The 11,349-nt window shown below is 47.6% G+C and overlaps 2 protein-coding genes across 4 annotated transcripts; one reads left to right on the forward strand and one right to left on the reverse strand.

Annotated features, from left to right (window-relative positions):
* The first annotated feature begins 145 nt into the window (after window positions 1-145).
* CPSF4 (cleavage and polyadenylation specific factor 4) lies at window positions 146-7,712 on the forward strand. 3 transcript variants are annotated; one of them, XM_074158799.1, is made up of 8 exons: window positions 146-248; window positions 2,176-2,226; window positions 2,741-2,893; window positions 3,687-3,782; window positions 3,935-4,028; window positions 4,490-4,562; window positions 5,409-5,522; window positions 6,607-7,712. In XM_074158799.1, exons 1-8 carry the CDS (start codon window positions 146-148, stop codon window positions 6,673-6,675), a joined length of 753 nt encoding a protein of 250 aa, XP_074014900.1. In that variant the 3' UTR covers window positions 6,676-7,712. The 3 variants fall into 3 exon arrangements, with proteins under 3 accessions (XP_074014900.1, XP_074014901.1, XP_074014899.1); XM_074158800.1 differs by having other exon boundaries at window positions 5,430-5,522; XM_074158798.1 differs by lacking the exon at window positions 4,490-4,562 and having other exon boundaries at window positions 5,430-5,522.
* A 1,143-nt stretch (window positions 7,713-8,855) lies between these two features.
* Window positions 8,856-11,105, reverse strand: ATP5MF (ATP synthase membrane subunit f). The gene is made up of 4 exons (XM_074158801.1): window positions 11,053-11,105; window positions 10,846-10,953; window positions 9,566-9,682; window positions 8,856-9,216 (listed from the first exon to the last, which is right to left on the reverse strand). The coding sequence occupies exons 1-4, from the start codon at window positions 11,066-11,068 to the stop codon at window positions 9,188-9,190; spliced, it is 270 nt and encodes an 89-aa protein (XP_074014902.1). The 5' UTR covers window positions 11,069-11,105; the 3' UTR covers window positions 8,856-9,187.
* Between the last annotated feature and the right edge of the window lie 244 nt (window positions 11,106-11,349).

An 11,349-nucleotide genomic window follows, 5' to 3' on the forward strand; every position in this document is an offset into this window, starting at 1 on the left:
CGCCGCCTCCCCTTTACCTCAGGCGCTGCCGGCGCGGAGCGGAGCGGGGCGGGCCGGGCCAGCCCGGCCCCGGCCGCCCGCGGCCCCCCCGCCCACCACCATACCCCCCCTTCCTTCCCGCTGCCGCCGGCCCCCAGCCGCAACCATGCAGGAGCTCATCGCCAGCGTGGACCACATCAAGTTCGACCTGGAGATGGCCGTGGAGCAGCAGCTGGGGGCGCAGCCGTTACCTTTTCCTGGCATGGACAGTGCGTGCGGCCTCCCTTCTTCACCTCCCCGGGTGCTCGGGGACGGCTCTCGTCCAGTCCCCGGAGCCGTCCGCGGGGCTGGGGCCGCCTCAGGGCGCCCGTCCGAGGGGAGCCCGCCTTTGGCTGAGGCGGCTGGGGAGGGTGCGGGGAGGTTTCCGAGGGTCCGAGCGCTTTGCTGAGCTCTTCTGCTTATATCCACCCAGCTTCTGCTTTCCCTGTGGGCTTTGTCTTAATCGAGATGTTTTTCTTTCCCAATTAATGAAAGTTGCAGTTACTACGGTAGTTTGCAGTGAATGGAGTTAAATCTGGTTGGTGGCCAGTCACAAGTAGTGTTCCCCAGGGCTCAGTATCGGGCCGGTTCTGTTTAGTATCTTTATCAATGACCCGGATGAGGGGATTGAGTGCACCCTCAGTAAGTTTGCAAATGACACCAAGTTGGGCAGGAATGTTGATCTGCTTGAGGGTAGAAAGGCTCTACAGAGGGATCTGGACAGGCTGGATCAGTGGGCTGAGGCCAGTGGTGTGAGGTTCAACACGCAAGTGCTGAGTCCTGCACTTGGGTCACAACAACCCCATGCAGTGCTACAGGCTTGGGCAAGAGTGGCTGGAGAGCTGCCCAGCGAAAAAGGACCTAGGGGTGTTGGTCAACTGCCTGCTGAATATGAGCCAGCAGTGTGCCCAGGTGGCCAAGAAGGCCAACAGCATCCTGGCCTGTATCAGGAATACTGACTAGGGAAGTGATGGTGCCTCTGTACTGGGCACTGGTGAGGCCCCACACCTCAAGCGCTGTGCCCAGTTTTGGGCCCCTCGCTACAAGAAAGACATTGAGGTGCTGGAGTGGGTCAGAGAAGGGCAATGAGGTTGGTGAGGGGTCTGGAGCACAAGTCTTGTGAGGAGCAGCTGGGGGTGTTCAGCCTGGAGAAAAGGAGGCTGAGGAGACACCACCTCGCTCTCTACAACTCCCTGAAAGGAGGGTGTAGCCAGGGGGGGTTGGTCTCTTCCCCCAAGTAACAAGAGATAGGACAAAAGGAAATGGCCTCAAGTTACACCAGGGGAGGTTTAGATTGGATATTAGGAAAAATTTCTTCACTGAAAGTGTTATCAAACACTGGAACAGGCTGCCCAGGGAAGCGGTGGAGTTGCCATCCCTGGAGGTATTTAAAAGCCGAGCAGACGTGGTGATTTTGTCAGCGTTAGGTTGATGGTTGGACTCGATGATCTGAAAGGTCCCTTCCAACCCAGACAGTTCTGTGATTCTAGTACCCAGGCGGGCTGGAAAATGAAAGTTAATAAACATAATTTTCCCACACAGTGCTTTATTATTTTTTTTCATTCCCTTTTGAGAGATGGGGCATTTTGTTGTCAGGGAGACTTCATCTTTAGGTATATCTGTGGCCTGGACTCTAAACCTTTTCTTCCAGTCTGATAACCTGACGTGGGTAGTTTTGGGAGAATCGTAGTTTGCTGAAATTTTCTGGCCAGGCTACTAAACTTCTGTTTTTATTCCCGCAAATGTTGTAGTTCCTGTTGGTCAGGATCAGCAAGGGATAAGACGCTTACGGTTTTTTCAGGCTGTTCTGGTCAAAAACCACGAGATTGTTGTTTCCAGGACTGTAAATACAGGGTTCACGGATGTGATTGACGTAACAGCAGAGGAAAAACCAGTCAATTAAACCTAAATATCTGAAAACAAAACAAACACCACCAAATCTGCAAATTACCCATGGTGTCCCCTGAGAAGAATACAGATATTTGCGAGGGCCAAACTTGAGCAAGGAACTTCCGCGGGAAAGTAAATTCCCCAAACCAAAATGCTGCTTTTCTTTGGATGTTGAGGACTAGATTGTATTGCTGGGGAAAGAAAGATTTTTAAAGTTGCTACAAAACTTTTTTTGAAGTCAGTTATGTTTTTTTGTTCTCTCTACAGAATCAGGCGCAGCTGTCTGTGAATTTTTTTTAAAGGCGGCCTGTGGAAAAGGCAAGTAATATTTCTGATACAATTGTACTCATTGAGGGGGAGGGAGGAAACTAGATTTTCTAGCACTGGCTGTAGTACTCCTGTTTTTGTAAAGATGAGGGGATAATCAAGGTAGAGGGTAAAAATGATGGATGATGGAATAACTGCAGCAATTGTGAAATAATGGTATTTTTTTGAGAAGTTGGGAGGTGAATAAGAAAAGCTGCCTGTGAAGGAAGGCTTGAACTTATCACAAGCAGACCTTGCTGTGGATGTGCCTGTATTAGTTGCTGTAGTTTTTGGTTGCCAGAGTTAGGAGCTGGAGACTCGTTAGAGGGTGTTTCGCTCATTAGAGAGTGACATAAGATTTGTCCCAAATAGCCATTGCCACTAAAGGCTAAATTCCTAAGAAAGTGATGCATTCTGAAACCCCTCTTGCAGAGGGGAACAAAGTGTTGCTGTTGCCCTGTGCCTTCTTGTGCCACAGATTTTAATTGTGCTTTTTTTCCCTTCTCCTTGCTCCGTCCTTCCGCAGGAGGCATGTGCCCGTTCCGACACATCAGCGGGGAAAAGACTGTTGTTTGCAAACACTGGCTACGAGGACTGTGCAAAAAGGGAGACCAGTGCGAGTTTCTGCACGAGTACGACATGACCAAGATGCCCGAGTGTTACTTCTACTCCAAATTCGGTAAGGGGTGTTGTAGCTCCTGCTTAGAGTTCCTTGCTGGCATGGGAGTCCGGTGAAGAGGATCCTGGTGCATCCCTCTCATCTGTCTTCAGAGCACCACAGTTCTTCTCTGTCTGATGTTATAGATAGATTGCAATTTTTTCAGATCTGCTTAGTCCTTCGCCTGATTATCCCCCTAAACTTGTGACATATTGTAGATGTCTTCTCTCTCAAGAGCTACTCCCTTGGGGGAAGAGGGGGGAAGTTCAAGCTTTTACTGGGTTTTGTGCCTTTTGTTCTGGTTTGGGTATGAGATGAGTAGGCTGAGCAGTTGGTCGTTGCATGACTCTTATTTTGGGGAGTTGATGAGCAGCAGAGGGCATGGGAGTGCAAAACTTTTATGCACTTGCTTTCCAGCTCTGGAGATCTGGACATAATGAGGCAACTTGCTGTCAGAAACTTACAGTCTTGTAGGTTTCCTTGGATTGAGGTTAGTGCGCAATTTGTAGTTTCTCCACACTTCTGGTGCACTAAATGTTTGGTTGTTGTTATCATGACTGCTCTTTCCAATTTAGTTTCCGCATTATTTTTGAAAGCACACATAAATAATCCAGTCTGGTAGAACTTTACTCACCAGTGGTGAGCCTTTGGTGTTCTTCATCTAGGTTAAGGCAGGCACTAATACTGTTGTGCCTGAACTTATAAATGTCGGTAACAGCTTTGTGGGAGCTACATGATCCAGGTAATGTTTTTGAGAGTCATTTGATCTCGAACCTGCACAATTGACTAAGAAGTGTGTTTGCCTTTGGTACAGGGGAATGCAGTAACAAAGAATGTCCATTCTTGCACATTGACCCGGAATCTAAGATCAAAGACTGTCCCTGGTATGACAGAGGCTTCTGCAAGCATGGTATGTATGTCGTACAGTTGCAGCTTCTGTGGTTATAAATCAAGGGTAGGGTGTTGCTGTTCTTTCTTTGCATGATATGCTTGTCTGCTTGCTACTGCTGAGTGCTGGGGTGGGTTTACACGGAATATGAACTGCTGAGCTTTGTGTTGCAGGTCCCCTCTGCAGACACCGGCACACTCGGAGAGTCATTTGTGTGAATTACCTGGTAGGATTCTGTCCAGATGGACCTACCTGTAAATTCATGCAGTGAGTATGTTCCCAGGCTTGTCCTGCAATCTTGTGTTTCCCTTCTAATCCGGGGTATGTCAAATGAGGGTGCTCCAGTGCTTCCCAATGGCTTTGGAGATTTGGCCAACGTTTAGTTTCTTGTACCGATTTGAGGATATGGGGCAGGGCCTCTTCAGGGAGTTACCAGTAAGACTCTGGAGTGGTGATCAAATGCCATCAGTGCAGTGGGATCACAGGGGTTTATATTCCAGAAGACTTCACAGGCAGAGGGATGTACTACATACTGGGTTGTCTTTTTTGTATATCTAATTACTGAGCATCAGAATACAAAGAGAAGTGGGAGGGAGAGGTCTGTTTCCTGTGACCTGAACTTAATTTTCTGAATGTTTGTTTTGTTGTTTGGAGTTACTTGACTGAGCTGAAGGTAAAATGTGGGCATATGATTTGAGAATCAATTTTCTTGTTTCCGTCTAAACCAGCCCTCGGTTTGAACTGCCAATGGGAACCACAGAGCAACCACCACTGCCTCAACCGACACAAACACAGCAAAAGGTACACAATTTCCCTGCCTCCCCTACAGGCCCACCCTCAAAGCATTTCCCACAGTGCTTTAAAAGAGGGTGTACTGTCTAGTGGTCAGAACTGGACACCTGGGCTCTTGGATCTGGCTTGGAGAAATACTCAATGAGGGAAAACCATTTTACAACAGGGTGTGATACTCTCTTGTAATTAAAAACTTGGAGACAAATCCTTATAAACTGCAAAGCACTGTCCCTTCTCTCCCCTCCTCCCAGTCCTCTCGTGTCCACCATCTGATCACAACAGGCTGCTGCTGCCTTCGACCTGGGACCGTGGTATTTTGCCTGGTCCTGTTTCTCCCCTCGCCTTGGTTAACCTTCTGTGGTTAGCCCTGTCCTCCAGCTCAGAGGCCAGCAGTGATGTTCTGTTGCTTGGGGCAGTGCCTGGAGGGGAGGGTGCTGTGGAAGAACTAAGAAGTGAGCAACCCTGAGTGCCGTTACGGTGATGAAAGCCTTACAATTGCTCCAGCTTTACGTGGAGATCTAGTCACAGAACACTCCCACATTACATAGAAGCACACCGTACGTGGTTGTGCAACAATCTGCCAGTTTTCGTCGTCTGCGTGACATCTCTCAGTGATGACAATGATATTTTAGCAGCCTAAACCTACTCTTTAAATCTGCCTTTCAGAGAAAAGCAGGATCTCTGGGCTTTGTAAGCCTCAGTGCTTGATTTCTTCTCTCTGGTGCTCCAGCTGGCAGAGCACCCACACACAGATCTGGAGGAAAATTGATCATTTGATGTATGGGGTGCTCTTTTCCCTTCTTAAAAAAATAGCAATCATAAAGGTCTTTGTCCTCGATGCACTTAATGAGTCAGAACTCTTCTCCTAACCAACAGAGGACACCCCAAGTCATTGGCGTCATGCAGTCTCAAAATAACAACACTGGGAACAGAGGACCCCGGCCGTTGGAGCAGGTCACCTGCTACAAGGTAATTCAGAGGGGAAGGGACAAGGAGGGAAAATGGGGTGCTAGACTGAAGAAGTACAGAGGAAACCCTTCCACAATGACAGTTGAAGGAAACTGCCGAACTGTATGTTTCAAAACAAGAGTTCATATTAGTTTTATCTCAGGAGTTAATTTGCTTACACTTGGTGACTGTAGAAAGGTTTTCTTCTCCGCTGTTGGGTTGGAATGTCCTTGTGAGTAACAGAAATCGAGTATGCAAAGACTGTTCAGTGTTTCAGCTGTAAATACACTCTGTTGCTGTCAAACCAAGGAATGAGCTGTTCACCTTGGTTGCTCATTGAGGAACACCAGTAAAACTTTGACGCAATTGTGTTTCCATCTCTATTTTTCCACAAAAGTCCCAACCGTAGCCACTAGAAAAGGGCAAAGAACCTTCCCGTCCCATCAGCTTTGACGGTGACATTGTTGTACATGCCAACTTTCGTGCCTTTGGTGCTTGTTTGGGTAAAAATTACTGTGACTGGACAGGGTTATTAAGTAGCTGAATTCCATTTCACTGAAAACCTGCAATAGCTGCTTATTTTTTTAGCTGCAAGTAAATGACATATCTGGGAAATGCTGTTGCATCAGATACTGGCTTTTCTCTCTGGGCTTGAATCACTTCAAGCTGCAAAGCCATGAATCTCTCCTTCAAACGCAGTTTGATCTGTCTGATTCAGGATGGTGGATCAGGAGAGTCCCCGTGTGTCTCTGATGTAGTGCAGATCAGATGGAGTAGTCTTGGAAGCCTCAAATGTTGAAATTCTCCTTGTGTGTTACAGCCCTTGGCTGTTTGTAGCGATGTGATGAGAGCTCTCTCCTTTGTAGTGCATTGTAATAACGTGGCGTCAGGTTGTTCCCAGCACAGAAGCAGCTTCTGCTCCAAGGAGTGGAAATAACCCATAAATCGTGTCCCTTGTGACACCTGTGTTTCACTTCGTCTGCTAAATGTCACTTCTTCCATACGTGGAAAAGCTTCCAAATCAGAACAGTTGCTGGTTACCTTAACAAAGGCAGATAGAGGGGAAAAACCCCTTTAATAATTCCTCTCTCTCTTTCTCTTTTAGTGTGGTGAAAAAGGTCATTATGCCAACAGATGCACCAAAGGACATCTGGCCTTTCTCAGTGGACAGTGACAGAGCAGAACGAAGAGCGCAAGAGGAGCTATTAACACTGAGCAAAGGTTTCTGCCTAGCACTATGTCTTGAACTATTAATCAGGTTGTTTTTTAATGCCATTACTGAAAGAACTGGTCAGAGGCTGGCTGCTGCTAAGCAACATTTTTGTAATTGTCCACAACTTTTTTTCTTTTTTTATGTTTTAACCTTTTTAAAAATAGATTTTGGCCTCCGCCTGTTTTCATTGAGCCCTGCTGAAAGGTAGATCTAAAAGCCAATAGATATGCAACCCCCCCCCCCCCCACCGGTGCAGCACTCCACGTAACCGCATCTTACGCCAGTGTTTCTTTAAAGTTGTTTTCCTTCTGCCACTTCTCTTTGGAGAACCTGCAGCGTTTCAGCCCTCCCTGTGGAAGCAGGAAGACTGACTGGGAAAACTAATACTTGAAATGCCTTCCCTTCAGTGAGGAAGCAGGGATTCTGCTGTCCCGTAGCTCATAAAAGAAAAAAAAAAAAAAAAACCAAAAAAAAAAACCAAAATCCTGTTCCCTGGTCCAGCCTGTTGTTGGTGAGTTTGTCCCGGTGCCTGACTTTAAGCATCACGTGCATCGGGCTGTAAAACTCTCGTCCACTACTTTCTTTCTGTGCTTCTTGCTATACTGAAGGTTAGAAATTAATCTTCTGGGTGAGAACCGATCAAGGGGAGAATAAATTGGCATCTCTGGTGGTTAAGCCAAACGAGGAGGAACAATGATGGTAGGAAAGCCGCAGCTGTGCTCGTTTCCCTCCTCGGTTTCTGCAAAAGGGAAACGAACACGGCTTGAAGAGTAGGAATAGAAGAGCCTTGGCTCAGGGCCCCCCCCCCCCCCCCATCGTCCAGCTCACACTGAGCAGGTATTTCCGTAGCCTAGAGAAGATCAGGAAGTGGAGATGTGTATTCTTAATGGAACACTGCTTTTAGAAGTGGTAGAGTGTTCTTCCCAGCACAATTTTTGCCAGCCAAAACCCATTTCATTTTGTGAGAAGACTATTTCAAAAGGGCCAATGATAAAATGTGAATTAAAAAAAAAAAAATTGCACCTACAATATGAGCCTTATTGATTCTAACCCATTTCTCATTTGCTGACTGGCTTCATACTTTGTTTTTATTGAAATGTACTGATGGAAAAAGCTGGCTGTGAATTTTTTTTTTTTTTTTAAGAACAAGAGAATATGACTAGATTAAGAGAAGTGACAAGAGCCTGTGTCAGTTTGAATGACTGTGGTTATTTCACTGTGGAGATTCGGAGTCAGCCACAACAGAAGTCTGGAGTGTGACTGGGGTGTGACAGACCATCAGACACTTCTTGTAATGCGTTGTGCCCCCAGAGGCTGAGCAGTGGCCACACTTCGAGGTGTGTTATGTGTGTAACTGGGCATGTGGAGAAGGAACTGGGACACTCTGGTGTCGGGCTGCCTTCCCCCTCCAGCTCAGCTCTTTGCTACCGCAACAGATGTTTTCCAAAACCAAAAGCCTCCCAGTTACCACTGTAGCTTTTGAGAGGTTCTTCATATCCCTTAACAAGGGGTTTTCCTTCTCCCTGCTGTTCAGAAGAGGGTAGGATAGATCGTACCTGCAGTGCCCTGCTGCAGTCACAGGCTGCAGCAGGGAGTTGTGACAGGGGGACACACTTGCTTAGAGGGGTGCAGGAGGAAGGGCATCAGCTGAAGCCAAACCCACCCGTGCTCCTTTAAGCTGCATTTATGCACAGTGTCTCCTGTTAAACTTCTCACCACTGCACTGAAGTCAAGCAGCAGAGCTTTCCTTTTGCTTAACTTCATAGACCTTTGTTACATTAAAGGTCTTTTAAGCTTATACCCGTTCAGAATAACTTCCCAGCTTCTTTTAGGAATGAAACTGCGTAGAGTTTTGATAGAAAAGCATTATTGGAGGTAAGAAGCATTAGCATCTCAGAGACAGGATGAGTTATGGACCTCCTTAAAGCCAAACCCATCTCCTCTGAGGCAGCTCTCTGCAGTGACGGGAAACTGTCCAATACCTACAGTCCCCGGGTGAGAACCAGAAACATGTGGTCACGCCAACAAGCCACCTAAAGCTCAGATACTGTTATTTCAAAGCAAAATATTATATCCTTTCAGCTAAAATTAAAATACTATATCCTTTCAGCTAGTTGTCCAACCTGTACATAACACCTATTAAGAAGCAATGCAATGCTTTTTAATTTTATCAAACAGTTAAACAGGAATAAATTGTAATAGTTTCCCCAGTTCACAATGCAACCCAAGGAGCAGACGCTTTCCCAGCTGTCTCTGAACTTATCATTGAGGGGTGAAACTCCAAGAAGACAAACTCATTTGCACAGTACAATTAACAAGTCAGTTACGAGAGTGTCAGCTCAGTAAATGTAAAGCGTATGCACTTTATTGTTGGTCATAATAGTACAGATTTTAACATGAATAGTTCTGATGTCTTGTGTCAGAGTAACTGTTCCAGGAGCCCAGTCTGTTCCAAGAGCTACACCTTCACGCTTCAGTGGTACTTCCTGTGGCGGTCGTGCTCTGTGTCATTCAAAGTAAACCAAGTTAATGTCACTGAAGTCACAAGAAAAAAAACACCACTCCTGAAACTACAGGAAAGCAAGCACTCTAAAAGGAATTTGAGTTTCTAAGTACTGTCAGGTCAGACAGGCAACAAGATCCAAGTTTCCTTCATCACCAAGCAAATATCGGCCGTCTGATAACTTCCTAAAAGCATTCAGGTTCTCTACGGCTAAAAGAAGTTTTGGATTCAAGCAGCAATGGTTAGTACAGTTTTTTGTTTTATTTCTAAAAGCAGCAGCAGATTAATTGTTTTTATTGCTCCAAGCAATCTTCCAAGCTGCACTATACACACTCAGCTTTTACTTACTCAGGTGACTGTAGCTCCAGATGTAGCTGATGACAACATAACCAGCCAGCACCATGGAGATCCCACCGAGGCCCCCTTTCTTGACATTAATATATTTATTGTAATATCTGTCATAACCTGCGTACAAGAAAAGTTGTTTTTGTAAAAGCCAGGTGAGTTGCAAATTTTTCTGTGTCAGAAAGCAGCAGCGTGGTTTCACAGAACTTCAGGACATTGTTTCTAATGAAACATCTGAGGGTCTCGGAAACAAGTTTGAGAGAAGGCAGTCTGTGTTCAGCAAGGTGAACTCAAGTTAATAGTGCTAAACCTTTAAAAAAAAAAAGGGGAGGGAAAGCCACATATAATTTCTCCCGAAACATTGTTGTGGCTTTCAGGCGCTCAAGCTGCTTTGGAATTACCTAATTCTTTCATATACATTGTATAGACACTAAATTTTAAATGTTTAGATCTACCTGAATGGCTTATCTGTATCTATAGCCAAAGGCATCAGTCAAAACCTTAGCCAAGCGATCTATAAAAACCCTGTGTCCTTTCTTAGCATCTTTAAAGATCAATTCCATTTTTTTATTTATTTATTTGTGATGTTGGGAAACCTCAAGATTTCCAGCAAATAGGCTCAGGAGTAAGGTCACCATATTTTCTCCTTATTGCCCTGAAGCAGCCCCTGTACTGCCAGGTCCTCCCTGCCGCAGCCAGGGATGCCCATGCACTCATAGAATCACAGAATAGTTTGGGTTGGAAGGGACCTTAAAGATCGCCCAGTTCCAACCCCCTGCCCTGGGCAGGGACACCTCCCACCAGACCAGGTTGCTCAAAGCCCCATCCAGCCCGGCCTTGAACCCCTCCAGGGATGGGGCAGCCACAGCTTCTCTGGGCAACCTCGGCCAGTGCCTCACCACCCTCAAAGGGAAGAATTTCTTCCTAATATCTAATCTAAATCTCCCCTCTTTCAGGTTAAAACTGTTCCCCCATGTCCTATCACTCCACTCCCTGATAAAGAGTTCCTCCCCAGCTTTCTTGTAGCCCCTTTAGGGACTGGAACGGGCTCTAAGGTCTCCCCGGAGCCTTCTCCAGGCTGAACCCCCCCCAGTTCCCTCAGCCTGTCCTCGCAGCAGAGGTGCCCCAGCCCTCGGATCATCTTCGTGGCCTCCTCTGGGACCCGCTCCAGAGGTCCACGTCCTTCTTGTGCATCTGCCTCGCTCCCTCAGAAGAGGGGATTCACACCTTCCAGCTCCCCGCCGGCCGAGGGGCTGCGGCGGGTCCCCCTCAGCCCTCCTCACCTCTTCGTATGGCCCCCGCGATGCCGCCGGGGGTGAAGTCTCTCATGGCCAGCCAACTGGGCAGCTGGCCCAGCTTCACGTCCATAAGCTTCATGTCCTTGAGGAGAACTGCGGTACAGAGAGAGAAGCACAGCCCGGTCAGAGGGGATGGAGGGAGGGGAAGGTAAGGAGGGAGCCGCGGTCACCTTGGCGGCGGGCCCCACTCACCCGGCGGCTGCGCCATCTTGCCGCTGCTGCCTTACTCCGCCGCGGGGGAAGGCGGGAAGGGGCGGGCCGCACCGCCGAGGCTCATGGGAAGAAGGTCGGACGGGAACCCGGATGTTGGGGCGGGTGGTGAGGGGCTGGTGCCATGTTGGGCGGGTGGGACAGCCCCCTTTCTCCCCTCCTTCCGCCTCAGGACGGGGCAGTTGAGGAGGTGTTGGACCACGTGTCGCCTTGTCGCCGTCCCATCTCCTCACCAGGGCGCTCGGTTCCCCAGTGGGGGCCGCACACGCTGCATCAGTT

This window comes from Numenius arquata, chromosome 14 (genome assembly GCF_964106895.1).
Source record: "Numenius arquata chromosome 14, bNumArq3.hap1.1, whole genome shotgun sequence".
NCBI classification, from domain to species: Eukaryota; Metazoa; Chordata; class Aves; order Charadriiformes; family Scolopacidae; genus Numenius; species Numenius arquata.